A 19785-nucleotide genomic window follows, 5' to 3' on the forward strand; every position below is an offset into this window, starting at 1 on the left:
GCCTGGGTGACAGGGTGAGACTCCATCTCAAAAAAAAAAAAAAGTTATTATCTTAGGGCTGGGTGCAGTGGCTCACACCTGTAATCCCAACACTTTGGGAGGCCAAGGCAGGCAGATCACCTGAGGTCAGGAGTTCGAGACCAGCCTGGCCAACATGGTGAAACCCCATCTTTACTAAAAATACAAAAATTAGCTGGGCATGGTGGCACATGCCTGTAATCCCAGCTACTCAGGAGGCTGAGGCAGGAGAACCTCTGGAACCACATGGTGGAGGTTGCAGTGAGCCGAGATTGCGCCCCTGCACTCCAGCCTGGCGACACAGCGAGACTCCATCTCAAAAAATATATAAATAAATAAAAATAAAGTTATTCTCTTGTTACACTTAGATTTTTTAAAAATTAGGTTTGGTCCACTATTTACAGATAGAGAACTCCATTCGTAGAGGGAAGCAGATGGATTCAGGTGATGATTTTCTAACTTGGCCAATTATCAAGATCACCTCATGGGTTTGTAAAATAATTTCTGGAGGGGTCGGGGCAAGAGTGAAGAACTGTTTAGACATAATCGTTCAGACATCTCTGTAAGGCATCTAGGTAGGTTTTGGGGTATATAGATCTAGAGTTTGAGAGTTCTAAGCTAAAGATTTTGGATTAATGAGCAAAAGTGCCACAAAAGTCACACAGGTGGATTAGATCATCTGGTGAGAAAGGAGCAAAAGCATAGGCCAGGTGCAGTGGCTCACACCTATAATCCCAGCACATTGGGAGACAGAGGCAGGAGGATTGCTTGAGGCTAGGAGTTCAAGACCAGCCTGGGCTGTATGGCAAGACCCCATCACTACCAAAAAAAGAAAAAAAAGAAAAGAGAGAGAGACAAGAACAGAATCTTGGTAAACAGTGACATTTAAGGGAAGGAAGACAAAGAAAGCAATAAAGGAGACTGAGTAGGAGTGGCTAGGTGAAAAAAGAAAGCCAGGACAATGAGAAGAGAGTTACAAGAGGGAGGGCTCAAAGGTGTCAAGACCACAGAGACCTCTTCCTGGTAGATTATGACACTTCTGTAAAATAATACTATATTACCTTATCTAGTGAGTCCTAGAGTTAAATGATTATCAAAGTCCCTGAATTTCTTAAAATATACAGAAGCAGGCTGACCGTGGTGGCTCACATTTGTAATCTCAGGACTTTGGGAGGCCGAGGTGGGCAGATCATGAGGTCAGGAGATCGAGACCATCCTGGCTAACACAGCAAAACCCCATCTCTACTAAAAATACCAAAAATTAGCCAGGGGTGGTGGTACCGCCTGTAGTCCCAGCTACTCGGGAGGCTGAGGCAGGAGAATCGCTTGAGCCCGGGAAGTGGAGGTTGCAGTGAGCTGAGATTGCACCACTGCACCCTGGCCTGGGTGACAGAGAGTGACTCCGTCTCAAAATAAATAAATAAATACACACACACACACACACACACACACACACACACACACAGAGAGAGAGAGAGAGAGAGAAGCAAAATTGTTGGGATAAACCGTGTGAATTTTTATTTTTAGTTTTTGAGACAGAGTCTCGCTTTGTTGCCCAGGCTGGAGTGCAGTGGCACGATCTCAGCTCACTGTAACCTCCGTCTCCCGGGTTCAAGTAATCCTCCTGCCTCAGCCCCCTAGTAGCTGGGATTACAGGCACGCACCACCATGCCCGGCTAATTTTTGTATTTTTAGTGGAGACAGGGTTTCGCCATGTTGGCCAGGCTGGTCTCGAACTCCTGACCTCAGGCGATCCACCCACCTTGGCCTCCCAAAGTGCTGTGATTACAGGCGTGAGCCACTGCGCCTGACCTGTGAATCTGCATTTTAAAAAAATCTTCCTAGGTGATTCTGATATGCATTTGAGTTTGGGAACTGTTAATTTAAACCATGTGTTTGATTTGAAAACAGATAATTTTAATTAAAAGCAATGGACAGAGACCTAAAAATAAAAATCTACGTATATTAGCAGAATAATTTTGATAGTTTATGTTATAATCTCTCATTGGAAGGAATAGAAGCAAGTACTTAGCTTTCTACAATTAAGCCTTATAATGATGCCACAAGAATAAGCTAATCCCCAAAGTCGAGAATGTATAATTTTCAGACGCTTTTTTAAAAAGCTGGTGAATAACAAAGAGCTAGGATTAAATAATTTACTTAAAAGAAAACTTTTCTCATAAATCTGTTACATCAGCATATATAATAACATCATATGTATTCTTAATTGGAGTAGAAACATTTTTAAAATTACTGTGAAAAACAAGAGTGAGATTCCAGAAACAATTGTGCCCTAAAGAAATCTGGTTTAGGCCAGGTGCGGTGGCTCACACCTGTAATCCCAGCACTTTGGGAGGCCGAGGCAGACAATCACGATGTCAGGAGATCGAGACCATCCTGGCTAACACAGTAAAACCCCATCTCTACTAAAAATACAAAAAATTAGCCGGGCGTGGTGGCGGGTGCCTGCAGTCCCAGCTACTCGGGAGGCTGAGGCAGGAGAATGGCATGAACCCGGGAGGCGGAGCTTGCAGTGAGCTGAGATCACGCCACTACATTATAGCCTAGGCTACAGAGCGAGACTCCGTCTCAGGAAAAAAAAAAGAGAAATCTGGTTTAAAAGATAGGAATGTTGATTGAACAGTGACCTAAATTGTCAATTGGAACTAAAGCTTTTTCTCATTTCTCCACCTAAATACAGGAAAACAAATATAACATATTGAGTTTATAAGTTCTCCAGACATCAAAATTGGTCTGGTTGATTAATCAAGTTAAATTATTTAATTCTATTTTCTATTCCTAAATATAACAACTAAATATAAATCACTGCTCAACAATGAATAAAGGTGGAACTCTAATTCTACCCAATTAGTTTTAGAATGTATTATTTTGAGAACGAAGTCTTTCTCCTAGCTAAGTAAATGAAACTTTCAGTATTTTTGGGGTGTTTTTTTTTTTTTTGGTCTGAGACAGGGCTTACCTCCTGTCACTCAGGCTGGAGTGCAGTGGCACGATCTCAGCTCACTGCAACCTCCGCCTCCCAGGCTCAAGAGATTCTTCTGCTTCAGCCTCTCAAATAGCTGAGATGACAGGCACATGACAGGATGCCCAGTTAATTTGTATTTTTGTAGAGATGGGGTCTCACGATATTGCCCAGGCTGGTCTCAAACTCCTGAGCTCAAGTGATCCACCTGCCTTGGCCTCCCAAAGTGCTGGGATTACAGGCGTGAGCCACCGCGCCCGGCCAAATGAAACTTTCCTTTAAGGAACAAGTGCATTTTTAATAGATTCTGGAACTCGGCTTGCATAGTAGTCATAATTCCTCAGTGTGGCCAGGACTCCTGCAGAGTTCATATGCTTCACATCCTTGTGGTACTGAAGAACATTCCCGTGGATATCGGTTAACTTGCCTATAGAAAAACATCAATCAATCCATTAATCAATCAATCAAGTTAGTGGCTAATTGGATTGTGGTTTTTCTAGTTATTTTTAAGTGCCTTTTGCTTCCTTATCCAATAGTAGCCAATAAATTCTGGATAAAATAATGAGTGTCCATAAAGGTTAAGTTTTAATTCACTTGAAATTTAAGACTACAGAACAATTTTAACTAACTAAAGGATATAAAATTATTTTTTCTCTGATTAAAATTAATTTTATTTAGTGTTTTCTTTTCTTTTTTTTTTTTTTTTTTGAGATGGAGTCTTGCCCAGGCTGGAGTGCAGTGGCACAATCTCAGTTACTACAACCTCGGTTCACTACAAGCCCAGGAGTTCAAGGCTGCAGTGAGCCATGATTGCGCCACTGGATTCCAGCCTGGACAAAAGAGACCCTGTGTCAAAAAAAAAAAAAGGCTATAAATAAGGGCTAAATTAAATTAACTGTATGCAGATCAAAGTTCAAAAAAAGAGACTATAACTAAAGTAAAACTTGCTGAAAATCTACTCTCTCATCCATCTATCATATGAGGGGTTTGGACTGGATAATCTCTAAGCTTCCTTCTAGCTTTTATATTGTAACAGTCTAAGTAAAATAATATTACTGAGATATTATGTCTTAGCATGATATAATTGTAGAAAAACTATGAATTTCCTAAAATAAAACAGACTAACCTCCCACAGCATGTAAAATAACTTCTGGAGCACAAGTATCCCACTTCTTACAACCAGGACTTGCAAATACATAAGCAGAGGCTTTGCCTTCAATCAGCTGAATAATCTGTAAGGGTAAAAATAAGAATTATCCTTTGATAATAGAAAGAATAATTGAAATTCATGAAAAGATTGAGGTACAGATAAGAAAAACTGCTTGTTTCTATCAAGGATATTTAATCAGTTCCTCTGTTAAACTTAACTTAGTTAAAGCTTTTAGCAGGTTTAAATTATATCAGTATTATAAAGAAATACACAGAATAAATGCATAATAATATAGTGATACGAAGAAAAAATAATGGTCAAAAAAGCTACAAAGAGGATATCTGAACTGTCTCCATATTCCAAGTTACATAAAGTAACATGTTCCTTTTATTCACATTGTTTTTCTTTTTTAGTGTAAAAGCAATATACATTTACAGCAGAATTAATTCAAGTTTTTTTCAACATCTAAAAAATTGACCATTTATTAGAGGGCTGTGCGCAGTGGCTCACTCCTGTAATCCCAGCACTTTGGGAGGCTGAGACAGGTGGATCACTTGCAGCCAGGCGTTTGAGACCAGCCTGGCCAACATAGCAAAACCCATCTCTACTAAAAATACAAAAAATTAGCTGGGTGTTGTGGTGCATGCCTGTAATCCTAGCTACTTGGGATGCTGAGGCACGAGAATCGCTTGAACCTGGGAGGTGGAGGTTGTAGTGAGCCAAGACTGCAACACTTCTCTCCAGCCTGGGCGACAGAGTGAGACTCTGTCTCAAACAAACAAACAGCACCCCCCTCAAAAAAAAAACCCTAACCATTATTAAATAAAGGACAGAGAAGTATCAAGCAGCACCATAATGTATAAATTGTAATAGATCCTAACAGATGTGCAATGTGACTAGTCGAACAAACACTTTCATAAGTCTTGGGATCACACGTATTGCCATTTCACTACCAAAATACAAACTTTTTTTTTTTTTAAATATTTGAAGAGATTTATTCTAAGCCCAATGTGAGTGACCATGGCCCATGACACAGCCCTCAGGAAGTCCTGAGAATATGTGCCCAAGGCAGTGGGAAGCAGCTTGGTTGTATACATTTTAGAGAGGCATGAGATATCAATCAAATACGTTTAAGAAATACATTGATTTGGTCCAGAAAGGTGGAACAACTCAAAGCGGTGGGGGCGGGGAGGCTTCCGGGATATAGGTGAATTTAAGTATTTTCTGATTGACAATTGATTGGGTTTGTCTAAAGACCTGGGATCTATAGAAAAGGAATGTTCAGATTAAGATAAAGATTGTTGAGACCAAAATTCCTTTGAAGTCTTATAGTGGCTGTCCTTAGATCCAATAAGTGACAAATGTTTCCTAATCAGATTTTAGTTAATCCCTTTAGGATTTGGAGGGTCTGAAAGAAAAAGAGCTAGCTATGTTAATAGAGATGCTTTACAGATGCAGATTTTTCCCCACAAAGAACAGCTTTGCAGTGCCACAAAATACAAACTTTTATAGAGTCATCCTAACAATTCCTCTAATACTGATACACAACTGAGATCACTGCTAGAACTTGCATGACTCTAAATGGTAACCTGATATCAAACTTTCATTAGTCAATTGACTTTTTTTGGTTATAGTGTAAAATAATCATTATTATAAAACTCAGACTCTACTAGAAATACAAAAATTAGCCAGGCATGGTGGCAGGCACCTGTAATCCCAGCTACTCAGGAAGCTGAGGCAGGAGAATCGCTTGAACCCGGAAGTGGTGGTTGCAGTGAGCCGAGATTGTGCCATTGCACTCCAGCCTGGGCAACAGAGCAAGACTCTGTCTCAAAAACAAAAAACAAACAAAAAAAACTATTCAGAAGATACATAAGTAGGACCAGAGTTAGGATGTGAGGAAGGAAGGAGTCTAGGATGACTTTCAGGTGTTTGGCTGGATCAGTTAGAAAAATGGTGGTGCCATGCCAGGCGCGGTGGCTCACGCTTGTAATCCCAGCACTTTGGGAGGCCGAGGCGGGAGGATCACGAGGTCGGGAGATCGAGACCACGGTGAAACCCCGTCTCTACTAAAAATACAAAAAAAAAAAATAGCCGGGCGTGGTGGCGGGCGCCTGTAGTCCCAGCTACTCGGAGAGGCTGAGGCAGGAGAATGGCGTGAACCCGGGAGGCGGAGCTTGCAGTGAGCCGAGATTGCGCCACTGCACTCCAGCCTGGGCGACAGAGCGAGACTCCGTCTCAAAAAAAAAAAAAAAAGAAAAATAGTGGTGCCATTAGCGGGATAGTAAAACAGGGAGAGAAACACATCCAGAGGTGGGTAGAAAGAGGATGAACTCAAATTGGACACGCTGAATTTGAGATACCTGAGGGATGTCATCATAATGATATCTAGGGGACAAGCAGATGAGAAGAGATCAGGGTTAGGGATGTAGATCAAATTGTGTCCTGTTTCATAATTCTCTCAGCAGGTTGGAAACCTGGATGAAAGAATGGGGGAAATAGATAGGAAGCGGGCAGGCAGGCCAGATCTTAGAGTCTGTAGAAGGTCTAGGAAATAATCTAAGAGGGTCCTTGGGAAAATAAGGTCTTTGGCAAGAAGCATGGAGTCATCCTGATGACTTTCATTAACATTGAACTCTCTCAGATAAAAAAAAAAGAAAAAAAAAACTTGACTCTTAAATTTATTTTTAAAATTTAAATACTGCTGAAATGTACAAACTATAGTCTTTACTCCCATCTCTTTAAACTCTTATTTCATGTTTTTAAAAGTTGAGTATTTCAATGATTCACTTGCATTTCAGAGCAGATGACAGACATTTTTCATACCTTATTTCCTGCTCCTCCTACTCGCAGCACAGCATCGGGGTTCATAGCAGCAACACAGTCAGTAACCAACTTGTTGCTATGGGATCGAGTAGTTGTGATAATGTGTTTCCCAGCAGGGACTTCTTTCAGCTGAAACCCAAAGGCGCCTAAACCTAAAACTCCCCAGATTGTCCTCCCCAACACAGCATCTGGTCCTGCCTGTGTAAACGAGTGAAACAACAAAACTTGTGGTTATTTGGAGAAGAACGTTAGCCCATAAATGGAATATTCAGTTATATCAGCATCATGATTTAAAAAATAAAAACACGATAGCCGGGCGCGGTGGCTCACGCCTGTAATCCCAGCACTTTGGCAGGCCGAGGCGGGCGATCACGAAGTCAGGAAATCTAAACCATCCTGGCCAACATAGTGAAACCCCGTCTCTACTAAAAATACAAAAAATTAGCCGGGCGTGGTGGTAGGTGCCTGTAGTCCCAGCTACTTGGGAGCCTGAGGCAGGAGAATGGCGTGTACCTGGGAGGCAGAGGTTGCAGTGAGCCGAGATCGCACCACTGCACTCCAGTCTGGGCGACAGAGCAAGACTCCGTCTCTAAAAACATGATAATGTTATAAAGTACAAGAACAATATCACTGACAAAGAACTTTTCCTGAGAGAATCTGCTGATTATTATCATTACTGTTCTGGTTAACAGTTTCAAAGAACTTTTGGTTATTCCCTGGAATCCTTATAAACTGATTTCTGTTTATAATGTGCTGAAACATCATAAACTGATTACTGTTTCTCTGAATTATCTAATGATCTCTTTGTTGTATTTGAAAATGGCCATTTTCAGAAGGTACTAAGATCCCCAGGAAATGAAATACCATGTGTTGATAACTACTTTTCATTATCCAAGAAATATTAAAAATCATGTTGCTACAGGAATAGGTAATGATGACAATGTATTTGGCTGCTATGGAGATAGGGCAACTGAATAGGCCAATACAATATTGAAGAGTAGCCATGGATAATGGGATCAGAGTTAAGATTTTGCTGACAATTGTAGTAGCAAAATGACAATGATAATGCAATCTTAGAATCTATATTTTCCTTTGCAGAACTCAATTTCAACCACATTGTTATAACTATACACTTGATATAGAAAAAAATCTGTATTTCATGGAAAGTAAAACTGATACATAAAATGATTGATGCAAAGTCATCAAAATACAATTATATTAATATAGTAGACATATATTATAGAGATACACATATTGTACTGAACACCAAACATGTACCAGGCACCATTCTAAGTGCTTTACATGCATTATCTCTCTTTCAATCCTCAAAGCACCCCCATGAAGTAGGTATTCTCATCCTTAATTTAAAGATGAGAAAAATGAAATCTGGAATCATTAAGTAACCTGACTAAAGGCTCTAAGAAGTTCATAACCAAAGATCGGCTCATCTGTCTTCAAAGATGATATTCTTAAACACTAAATTAGACTGCCTATGTTTACCTGTCAAAATGTTTTCACACACATCATCTTATTTGTCCTAGAGCAGTACCCTGGGTGTTGTTATTGTGAAATATACTTAGATTGCAGGTTGGGTTCCCTGGGAAGCAGACTCTGAGGCAGGTGGTATGTTTGTTAGGAAGTGCGCTTGGTATCAACACCTGTGGAAGGAGGAGGAGGGTGTGGGCAGAGGGAAGAAATAAGCTGTGATGCAGGTACAACAAGAGCTGACCCTACGGGGAGCTGTTCCTATGTGGGGAGTCTGGAGCTACAATAGCCTTTCAGGGTAGTCCCAAATTGGGATGAGATGTCAGGTCTTTAAATTCCTGCAATAATCAGTCACCGGAAATGGACTGCATTGGGAAGAGGTGTGGTCCTACGTGAGACAGCTTTCCATTGGTAGGGCAATCCCAGAACAGTCTGATGGCAAATGGGGCAACAAAGGAGCCAAAGAACAAGCACTGGGTGCTCGGTATATGTTAATGTGCTTCCTCTGTTCCCACCTGAGTTTACACTACAGGAGACGCTTGGAATCTAAGGAAGCTACTTATTATTTTTTTTATTTTTTTGAGACAGAGTCTTACTGTGTCGCCCAGGCTGGAGTGTAGTGGTGTGATCTCGGCTCACTGCAAACTCTGCCTCCTGGGTTCAAGCAATTCTCTTGCCTCTCAGCCTCCTGAGTAGCTGGGATTACAGGTGCGTGCCACTATGTCCGGCTAATTTTTGTTATTTTTTTAGTAGAGACAGGGGTTTCACCATGTTGGTCAGGCTGGTCTCGAACTCCTGACCTCGTAATCCATCTGCCTTGGCCTCCCAAAGTGCTGGGATTACAGGCGTGAGCCACCACGCCCAGCCAAGAAACCTATTTATTAATGCAGCTCTCCAGTTATTCTGGAAAAAAATAAAGGAAAGAAAACAGTGGACACAAATATTTTGGGCCCTACAAGGTCATATTCCCTCTGTAAATGAACATCTAGGCAAAAAGGATGGGATCAAGGACTCTAGTGTCTTGGTGTGGTAAATGCAATCCCATGATGCAGCCGGCTTGCCTTCTTCTGTGCTCCTGACTCTCAGGCTCTCACATTGTCTCTGTCTTTCAAAGTCTCCACACCAGTTTTGGGAGGGTAATAAACGTGAAAATTTTCTGACAATGAAGCTTCAATGGTTAAGAAACTGGCTTCAGTATGAAGATAGACTGAGTTTCTTCATGCTACTTCCTTTAAGTGTCTACTAGTTTCAGTATATGTTGGAAGCAATAATAAAGTTTGAATTGCTAAGTCTTTTCTCTGGCTCAGGAGGGCAACATAAAGTAATACAGTAGCAAGGTTTGGATTTGAGTTTGAATCCCAGTTCTGCCATTTACCAGCTGGGTGACCACAGGAAAGTTAATTGCCTCAGTTTCCTCTTTAAAATGGGGATAATAGTTTATTTAAAGGGCTGTAGTTAGTATTCAATGAAAGGATACATTTGAAACCCTTGAACCTGGCAGCATACATTAAACTCTTAATAAATTTTAGCTATTATGGTGATGATTACTATCATTTAAAATTGAATCTTTAGCCTGAATACCACCAACACAGCTGAGCAACTTTTCTACTTCCATTTGTGGTAATGAATTTTAAGGCATAAGCAAGAGAAGCAAAAGAAAGGATAAACATAGTGTCCAGAAGGGAAGTGGTACAGACAGAGGTAATGAAGAGAAGCAGAACTGGAGAAAATGAACTGGTATGTGGGATGCACAATGACCACCTGGGGTACCACAAGTTGCCTGCCTCTTTTCTACCTACTAGTGGAGCCAAAACCCTAGCTATTTTTCTCACCTTTGCTTCATTCCTGTGTTCCCTTAACTGCTGCTTTTCATTATTCTGTGGAAAATGAATACAATTTTTCTAATCTCAGAAAGAAGTGGTGAAAATTAACTCCTAAGCACTTAGATTTTTTCTTGATGCAAGGTACCATGCATTACAATGCTTTATATGAATTAAATGCCCCTTTTAAAAGTAATAGTATCAACTTAAAGTTTACATAAAAACCACAAACTTGTGTCTGTATATAACAGTATCAACATTAAAATCATATTTAAAGAATTAATAGACACAAGCAATTTAACCCCAGAGACTTTCTCAATAACATATAACTATTTTGGTAAATCCTAAGAAACACATGATTCTTAATAAAATTTATAATCATACAAGCAGCAGGAAAAAACAAATTTATATTAGAAATAAAGCTTAACCTTGCTTTTAACTCAGAGTGGAAATTCAGAAGTAATATTGCCCACTCTGATTACTTTGTTTCTCTAAAGTTCTATCAAGGTCACATTAATATAAATACCTTAACTACTTTATCTCAACAATTCCCTATAAAATTTAATGCAATTTAATGGTACATTCTTGCTTTGAAATTACACTGGTCTCTTGCTTCTATGGAAGGCAATTTATCTGATGTATAATAGAAAATCAAAGCAGATTAGAAGAGACAAGAAAAAAGAATGCAAGAGCATAGTAAGTTCTGTTACCAACACTGACTGTAACTTAGGCGCTACACAGTGTTACCTGGAAAACAACATGCCTAACATCTTTTCTTGGTTGAAATGGTTCATTTCTTGAATGTGCTTCAGGAACCAATCATAAATCAGGTGTCTTGATGCCCAAGCCAATCAAGAACCCTATCAGTAATTCTCTTAACATTTATATTTGAATCATAAGGAATAAATTAAAAAATATATAATTTATTTAGTGTGTCTGTGTACATACACATGCATATATATACATACCCAGTACCAATGCCCCCAGCGATTTTGATTCAATAGGTCTGGGGTATGGCCTGGGAATCCATATTTTTAAAAGTTTCTCATCAGTTAATAGCATAGCTAAAAAAAAAAGTTAAAAATAAATAAATAAATAAATAAAATTTAAAAAATGAAAAGTTCCCCAGATGATTGCATATGCAACCAAGCTAAAAACCACTTGCTTAGGTAACACTATAATTATAAGGATTATAAGAATCAGATAACACTATAATTATTTATCAAATGAAATTACTTTGTATCATTTATAGTAATACCTCATAGTTGTAATATGGCTGGTTAATAACTCCTGCTATGGCTTTTCCTTCATAAGCAATTCCAATAAGAACTGTTACATTGTCAAGAAGACCTGCAAAGAAGAAATAATATCAGTTATATAACTTGCTCATATTATGACTCATCATTACTACATCAATTGCTCCAAGTTAGTTTTGCAGTTAAGGTATAGAATTTGCAATGATTCATCCGTGATCGATCCTATTTATAGCAAAAGACATAAATGATAAGCAAGCTGGCCAGAAACAGCAATAGGATCTATGGCCACTTAATTGAATTGGCAATCATGATCTCATTAGTACAATGTGTAAACCAACTAAATAAAGCAGCCATAACTCTGCAGCCATCATCATCAGATTCCTCTACGCCTCTTCTACCATCATCCAACTCATCCTTACCTGCCGAATCACTTTATATTCCTGGATTACACGCTAGACTTGTATTTCAAGCCTTTAAAGCAGAGTTTCTCAAAGGGAGGCCCAAGGACTATCAAGCAGCATTAGAATTAACTGGTGTACTTTTTATAATACAGATCTTCTCAGGCTCCTTCCCAGAACTAGTGAATCAAAATCTGAGAGTGGGGGACAAGACCTAAATAAGCTTTCTAGGTGCTTTTATACACATTAAAGTTGTCTAGAGCTTCCTTATTTCACAATGGGTTCTACAGATGTTTTCAGCACACACACGTACATACACATGTACACACATACTGTGATTCACCCATTATAGAGACGTCTCATTCAAGAACAGTAAAATAGTTTTTTCTAGTAATTATGATAAATTTTTTAAGCCATGTCCTGAGAGGCAATACAAGAAAATTTATGTAGATCTTAATTTAATTTTATCATCATCATCATCATCATCATTATTATTATTATTTTCTTTTTTTGAAACCGAGTCTTGCTCTGTCACCCAGGCTGGAGTGCAGTGGCATGATCTCAGCTCACTGCAACCTCTGTCTTCCGGGTTCAAGCAATTCTCCTGCCTCAGCCCCACAAGTAGCTGGGATTACAGACATGCGCCACCAGGCCCAGCTAATTTTTGTATTTTTAGGAGAGAAGGGATTTCACCATGTTGGCCAGGCTGGTCTCGAACTTCTGACCTAATTATCTGCCCACCTCAGCCTCCCAAAGTGCTGGGATTACAGGCATGAGCCACCACGCCTGGCCTAGATCTTAATTTTTAAAATAAAACTCTAAGCCTAAAACCTAAAACTTGCCAGGCGCGGTGGCTCACACCTGTAATCCCAGCACTCCTGACCAACATGGTGAAACCCCATCTCTCCAAAAATACAAAAATTAGCTGGGCGTGGTGGCAGGTGCCTGTAATCCCAGCTACTTGGGAGGTGAGGCAGGAGAATAGCTTGAACCTGGGAGGCAGAGGTTGCAGTGAGCCAAGATGGTGCCACTGCACTCTAGCCTGGGCAATGAGCAAGACTGTCTAAAAAAAAAACAAAACCTAAAACTCTGGCTCTGAGCTTGTTCATTCCTACATTTATATGGCCAATTTTATTTTAATTTGTTGCTTTCTAATTGTTTTCATCTTAGATAAGGAGAAATATTGTACTGTGTTTCAAAACCCACCTTTAGAAGGTGAGGCTATGAAATGTGAAAGCAGTTCACAGATTAGGGGAGAGTGAATGGGGAGGGCATGGGATGGTAGTGGTGGCAGAGCAAGAGCTACACAGTTGTACTCGTTATCGTTTTTCTACTCCAATAAAGCTGGGGGTTCAGTATAGTCATTTTGGTAACACTGGTTTAATATGTTATTCTCATCTGGGAGACATTAGAAGTGTGGGGCTGGTGGAGTATGTGGGGGGTGGTATTTGAAGGAGATGAATTTTATTCTCCTGTCTTGACAATCAACGATGTATGATAACCATGAGCACAAATATAGCTTTAGGGGTAAACATAACACATGATAGTAGCTTTCCATACAACATACAAAATATCAAATATTTACAACTAACATCATATCCTTGTCCCACTGCTGTCAAATATGAATACAAAAGAGATATCAACCTTCGGTATATTCCTTGGTTCCATCCAGAGGATCAACCCAGACCACGAGCTAAAATTAAAAAGAGAGAAGGAAAATACCCAAATCAAGCACACAAAATTCTAAAAATAGATTTAAATAGATTAAAATTACTCTTTTTTTCCTGTTTGAAATTATATTACGGATGGCTTAAGTTAATGTCATCTGTTTTGAGATAGTACAAAGACCTTATTCTTTTGTAATCATGGAAAAAGTCCATTTGAATAAGAGAAAAGTCTGATTTAAGAATTTTCAGGCCAGGCACGGTGGCTCACACCTGTAATCCCAGCACTTTGAGAGGCCGAGGCGGGTGGACCACCTGAGGTCAGGAGTTCAAGACCAGCCTGGCCAAAGTGGTGAAACCCCATCTCTACTAAAAAATACAAAAATTAGCCGGGCGTGGTGGTGGGTGGCTGTAATCCCAGCTACTCAGTAGGCTGAGGCAGGAGAATCACTTGAACACAGGAGGCGGAGGCAGCGGTGAGCAGAGATCATGCCATTGCACTCCAGCCTGGACAACAAGAGCAAAACTCCATCTCAAAAACAAAAAAAAGGATTTTCAACATGAAATGCTTAACTGATAAAAGTTTGTTATCATTTGAACACTAAGCACAATGAGTATACTGATCTCTAGATCCTGGTACAGGAAAAACTTGTAAAGTGGCATAAAAAATGTTTTGAACAAGCATAGTTACTACTCATTTTTATACATAAGTGCTGATTTTAAAAAAACAAGTCTGATTATCTTAAGGACACAGTCCATACAGTCCAAACAAAAATGAAGAATAAAACTGGCAGCAGATTTAAAAGGAAAATTCCTTCTGTTTAGGACATTTAATATGATTCAGGATATGCTGCCTTTAACCACTACAATGATAACATTATGTGAATTTCTGAGTGAGGGCATATTTCTGATGGAGGACACCACGTCTCATTTTCTTTGCTTTTCTCTTTTTTCTTTTCTCTTTTTTTTTTTTTTTTTTGAGACAGAGTCTCGCTCTGTCACCCAGGCTGGAGTGCAATGGCGTGATCTCGGCTCACTGCAACCTCCGCCCCTAGGGTTCATGCCATTCTCCTGCCTCAGCCTCCCGAGTAGCTGGGACTACAGGCACCTGCCACCACGCCCGGCTAATTTTTTGTATTTTTAGTAGACATGGGGTTTCATCGTGTTAGCCAGGATGGTCTCAATCTCCTGACCTCATGATCTGCCTGCCTCGGCCTCCCAAAGTGCTGAGATTACAGGCGTGAGCCACCACGCCCAGCCCCACCATGTCTCATTTTCTTTGTTTCCTCCATACCACAGAGCAAAGTGTCTTATTCATAGTAAGTCTCCAATGAATATGCCTTAAATAATTAAAAATTGGAAAACTAAAGACGTTATGGTGGCTATCTGAAGTCACAGATTTAACTTAAGCAACAATAAAAAGCAAGCAGGATGATATTTATGGTCTTCTAAAAATATAAGGTAGCAACCTGTTTCATAGCCTTCTATCCCCAATTACCAATGAATGTTTTACTATCAAATCTACTAAATATCTACTAAATAACAAATTAGATTTTCTTCCTAAAAGTATTTATTTATTTATTTAATGAGACAGGGTCTCACTCTGCTGTCCAGGCTGGAGGGTATGTGTAAAACTGTACAAGGCAGGAACAAAGTGGGACAACTTACACTTCCCAATTGCAAAACTTAATACAAAGCAAGAAAGTGTGGTACTGGCATAAGGATAGACATATAGACCAATAGAATATAACTGAGAGTCCATAATGAAACCCATACATCTATTTCTTTTCTTTTTTTTGAGACTAAGTTTTGCTCTTGTCGCCCAGACTGGAGTGCAATGGTGCAATCTCGGCTCACTGCAACCTCCACCTCCCAGGTTCAAGCAATTATCCTGCCTCAGCCTCCTGAGTAACTGGGATTACAGGCCATGCGCCACCACGCCCAGCTAATTTTGTATTGTTGGTAGAGACGGAGATTCTCCATGTTGGTCAGACTGGTCTTGAACTCTCGACCTCAGGTGATCTGCCCACCTCGGCCTCCCAAAGTGCTGGGATTACAGGTGTGAGCCACCATGCCTGGCCCTGAAAGTATTTTAAATAACGGTTTTAGAGTGGAAAGGAAACCCATAGGATGAGAAATTGAACTCTAAATCCATATGGTTACCTGATACTTCCATGTTGGCTCTGAAAGATATCAAGCTTCTGGTTGCCCCTATTTTATAACTACCAATTTTTCATCTTACAGGCAAATATCATTTCCTTTACTATGGCAAAAAGCCCAGGTTAATAGAGAGTTGAGTATAAATATGAGTCATACATCTTCTTCTTTAATAGCACTGTACTGCGATGGGCATGGTTGCTTCAGTATTTCTTCCCACTGACTGTCTTCAATCAGCTCTTGATCCACTTCCTCAGAAGGCAGATCCTAAAGCAGAGATAACCCTAATGGTTACTGAAGCCGTTTAGTGTTTACAGAGTATGCTTTGTCTCATTAACAGAAGAAATGCAGCATCACGGTTTTCACTAGTTCTTCTGGTTTACCATTTATATTTAGAGTTTTTAAAGCAAACCTTAAAAATTTGCAAAAACAACCATATGTGGCTCATCAAAATTGACTAAATGGTTCCAATGTCATTATACTGAACAGAGTTTAAAAAGAAAAGAATTTTTAAGTATTATACACTCATTTAAACAAGTGTCTCTGACAGCAGATAGTTCCCTTGTATTACATGAGATGTCAATTCCCTCTTTTTTTTTTTTTTTTTTGAGATGGAGTCTTGCTCTGTTGCCCAGGCTGGAGTGCAGGGGCACCATCTCGGCTCACTGCAACCTCTCCATCCTGGGGTCAAGCAGTTCTCCTTCCTCAGCCTCCTGAGTAGCTGGGATTACAGGCATTCACCACCAAGCCTGGCTAATTTTTGTATTTTTAGTAAAGACAGGTTCAGTTTCACCATGTTGGTCAGGCTGGTGATCCTGACCTCGTGATCCGCCCTCCTTGGCCTCCCAAAGTGCTGGGATTACAGGCGTGAGCCACTGTGCCCGGCCTAATTCCCTCACTTTCAAAGTGTTATAGTCTTTGGATAAGTATGCAAATAAGCCTAATTTTAAAAACAAACAAACAACAACAAAACCCATTTTATTCCAAAGTTCTAGATCTCTGCCCATCTTACAGTTTGTATGCTGGGTATAACAGTAACCATATCTTCTATGGTCAATAATTAAGACATCTGGCTTAGAAATAGACCAAAATGTCTTAAAATCAGATATTTCCCCCAAGTCCAAGGAATACAATAATTATTTTTGTGTTTAAAACAATAAATATAATGCTTAAAATCATAACAGTGGTATATAAATCATTAAAGTGTCAGTTATAAATCCATTTGGTAAACAGGGATTTTTAAAAAATGTCTGATGACTCTTACCTCTTCCCCTATAATTGTGAGTTTGGGGAATTTCCGGGCCAATGAAGAACATATGCTCATCTGTGCCAATCGGTCAGCTTTGGTCTGCAGGTCTGTTGCACAGGTCTATAATAAAGAATGCAAATTTTAGCAGAGCTGATGAAAAATAAGTTGTCCTCTGATTCCTTGTGCATGAGTGCCTACATAATTTAGATTACACTGTCAGTTTTTAGAGTCACAGAACTTAACACCAAATGAGTTAACTGGTTTCTTGCCTTGGTTTTTCTCAAAGGATTAATAGTGGGAAAGTTTGGAAAGGAGCTTTTAAATAATCTAGAACATTTTCTTCCCTAGTTTAGAAATTCCTTATCTCTAGACATCAACCTTTTGCTTAAATAGATTAAGAGATAGGAAATGTATAACTTTTCAAGGCAAAGTTAATAGTTATTAGAAAAGTGTTCCTTCGATCTTTCTATAACTTCCACACTAATCCTAATCATAATAATTCAATAGGTCCTCAAGTTGATTCACAGGTAAAGAGTAAGAAATCCTATTTGTTTTTTTTTTTGAGACGGAGTCTTGCTCTGTTGCCGGGCTGGAGTACAGTGGCACGATCTTGGCTCACTGCAAACTCTGCCTCCTGGGTTCACGCAATTCCTCTGCCTCAGCCTCCCGAGTAGCTGGGACTACAGGCACGTGCCACCATGCCCGGCTAACTTTTTGTATCTTAGTAGAGACAGGGTTTCACCATGTTGGCCAGGATGGTCTTGATCTCCTGATCTTGTGATCCGCCCGCCTCAACCTCCCAAAATGCTGAGATTACAGGCATGAGCCACTGCGCCCGGCCTGAGAAATCCTATTTCTAAAAATCTAAAAAACACGAATATGAACTGCTGTAATATTTAACATATAGCTCACCTATGGCACCCTCACTCAATCAATATGTCAGATAATCATGCTAGTGAAAAAGTTTGCAAGTGACAACCACAACCTCCTTTGTTAGTTTGCTTTCAGAGCCTTATGATATGTTGCAATTTATATATGCCTGGTTAAGTAGATTTACGATTATATCATCTTAGTACAATTTGTTTGTTTGTTTGTTTTGAGACGGAGTCTCACTCTGTCTCCCAGGCTGGAGTGCAGTGGCGAAATCTCAGCTCACTGCAACCTTTGCCTCTCTGCTTCAAGTAATTCTCCTGCCGCAGCCTCCCGACTAGCTGGGACTGCAGGCGCCCCCCACCATGCCTGGCTAATTTTTGTATTTTTAGTAGAGATGGGGTTTCACCATATTGGCCAGGCTCGTCTCAAACTCCTGACTTCGTGATCCGCCCACCTTGGCCTCCCAAAGCGCTGGGATCACAGGTGTGAGCCAGTGCACCCGGCCTCATTTTAGTAGAATTTTAACAATACTTTGCAATGAGATAAGAAGTCATTATGAAAAGCAACTGTTTTATGCCTCACTGAGATTTGCTGTATATCTCAATGCAAAGTACTATTCTGCTAGAATGTAAGCTCCACAAAAGGATTTTATTCCCTAAAGAACTGTGTCTGGCACATAGTAGGTGCTCTATAAGTATCTTTTGAATGAACCTGCTCAAAAGAATTGTTGAGTTTGAAGATTAGTTATACATCAATCAAGTTTGTAGACCACTGCTGTAGAGAAAAAAAAGACACATTGAAAGCCATTCCACTATCTGAGGAAAGCAATTCTCTTTTCCTCTCTAAGATAAATATTTCCTATTCTATCAACACAGTTCCAGACCTCATCATTGGAACCTTGTGTGATAAACTGATTTTGCTGTTTTTTAAAAATAGGGTATCAACAGAAGGATATAAAGTACTAGAAATGCCTGAGCAGTACAGAAGACAATGAGAATATTACCTTTTTTCCTGACTTAGCATTACATCTCTGTTCCTTTTTAGCTACCTGGGTTTCAAAGTTGTATGTCTAATATAATCTCAACGTAAGATCAACTTAAAATAAGTGATGTTAAGGAAAAGGATCTGAAAGTTAATAATTCAAAATATTGGCAATGGTGGCATGATGGATGATTTTTGTTTACTTTTTGGCATTTTTCTCCATTTCCTACTTTTCATAATAGAAAAAACTTTATAAAAAATGAGATTAGGGGCCAGGTGCAGTGGCTCATGCCTGTAATCCCAGCACTTTGGGAGGCCGAGGCAGGCGGATCACAAGGTCAGGAGTTCGAGACCAGCCTGACCAACATGGAGAAACCCTGCCTCTACTAAAAATACAAAATTAGCCCAGGCGCGGTGGCTCATGCCTGTAATCCCAGCACTTTGGGAGGCTGAGGCGGGCAGATCCCGAGGTCAGGAGTTCAAGACCATCTGGCTAACATGGTGAAACCCTGCCTCTACTAAAAATACAAAAAAAATAGCCGGGTGTGGTGGCGGGCGCCTGTAGTCCCAGCTACTCAGGAGGCTGAGGCAGCAGAATGGCATGAACCTGGGAGGCGGAGCTTGTAGTGAGCCGAGATCGTGCCACTGCACTCCAGCCTGGGTGACAGAGCGAGACTCCATCTCAAAAAATTATGTGTGGTGCACCATACCGGGAGATTTTTGAACCTGGAGGCAGAGGTGTGTGAGCTCACCATCAAAAAATCTTTAAAAAAAAAACCCTCTGAAAGCAGCAGTATTATTTTGTTGGTTATTACCAAGCATGTCTGTGGTCAACTAAAATCTCTTTTTCAAACAAATTCGAATCAGATTTATCTTATATAACATGAACATGAATACAGCGCTTTATATTATTCCTGTTATAATA

At 39.9% G+C, this 19785-nt stretch overlaps 1 protein-coding gene across 3 annotated transcripts in view; it reads right to left on the bottom strand.

Annotated features, from left to right (window-relative positions):
* Positions 1 to 2160: 2160 nt before the first annotated feature.
* Positions 2161 to 19785, bottom strand: part of BPNT1 (3'(2'), 5'-bisphosphate nucleotidase 1) — a 28675-nt gene continuing 11050 nt past the window's right edge. For 2 of the 3 annotated variants that reach the window (XM_058430779.1, XM_058430780.1), the window contains exons 3-10: positions 17022 to 17126; positions 15917 to 16024; positions 13581 to 13629; positions 11541 to 11632; positions 10295 to 10339; positions 6978 to 7175; positions 4128 to 4233; positions 2161 to 3428 (exon numbers count right to left, since the gene is read on the bottom strand). In XM_058430779.1, coding sequence (XP_058286762.1) covers positions 3280 to 3428; positions 4128 to 4233; positions 6978 to 7175; positions 10295 to 10339; positions 11541 to 11632; positions 13581 to 13629; positions 15917 to 16024; positions 17022 to 17126 — 852 coding nt within the window. In that variant the 3' untranslated portion in view covers positions 2161 to 3279. The remainder of the gene's footprint in view (positions 3429 to 4127; positions 4234 to 6977; positions 7176 to 10294; positions 10340 to 11540; positions 11633 to 13580; positions 13630 to 15916; positions 16025 to 17021; positions 17127 to 19785) is intronic. The other variant, XM_032137657.2, reaches the window with a different exon arrangement.

This window comes from Hylobates moloch, unplaced genomic scaffold (genome assembly GCF_009828535.3).
Source record: "Hylobates moloch isolate HMO894 unplaced genomic scaffold, HMol_V3 SCAFFOLD_18, whole genome shotgun sequence".
Classification (NCBI taxonomy): domain Eukaryota; kingdom Metazoa; phylum Chordata; class Mammalia; order Primates; family Hylobatidae; genus Hylobates; species Hylobates moloch.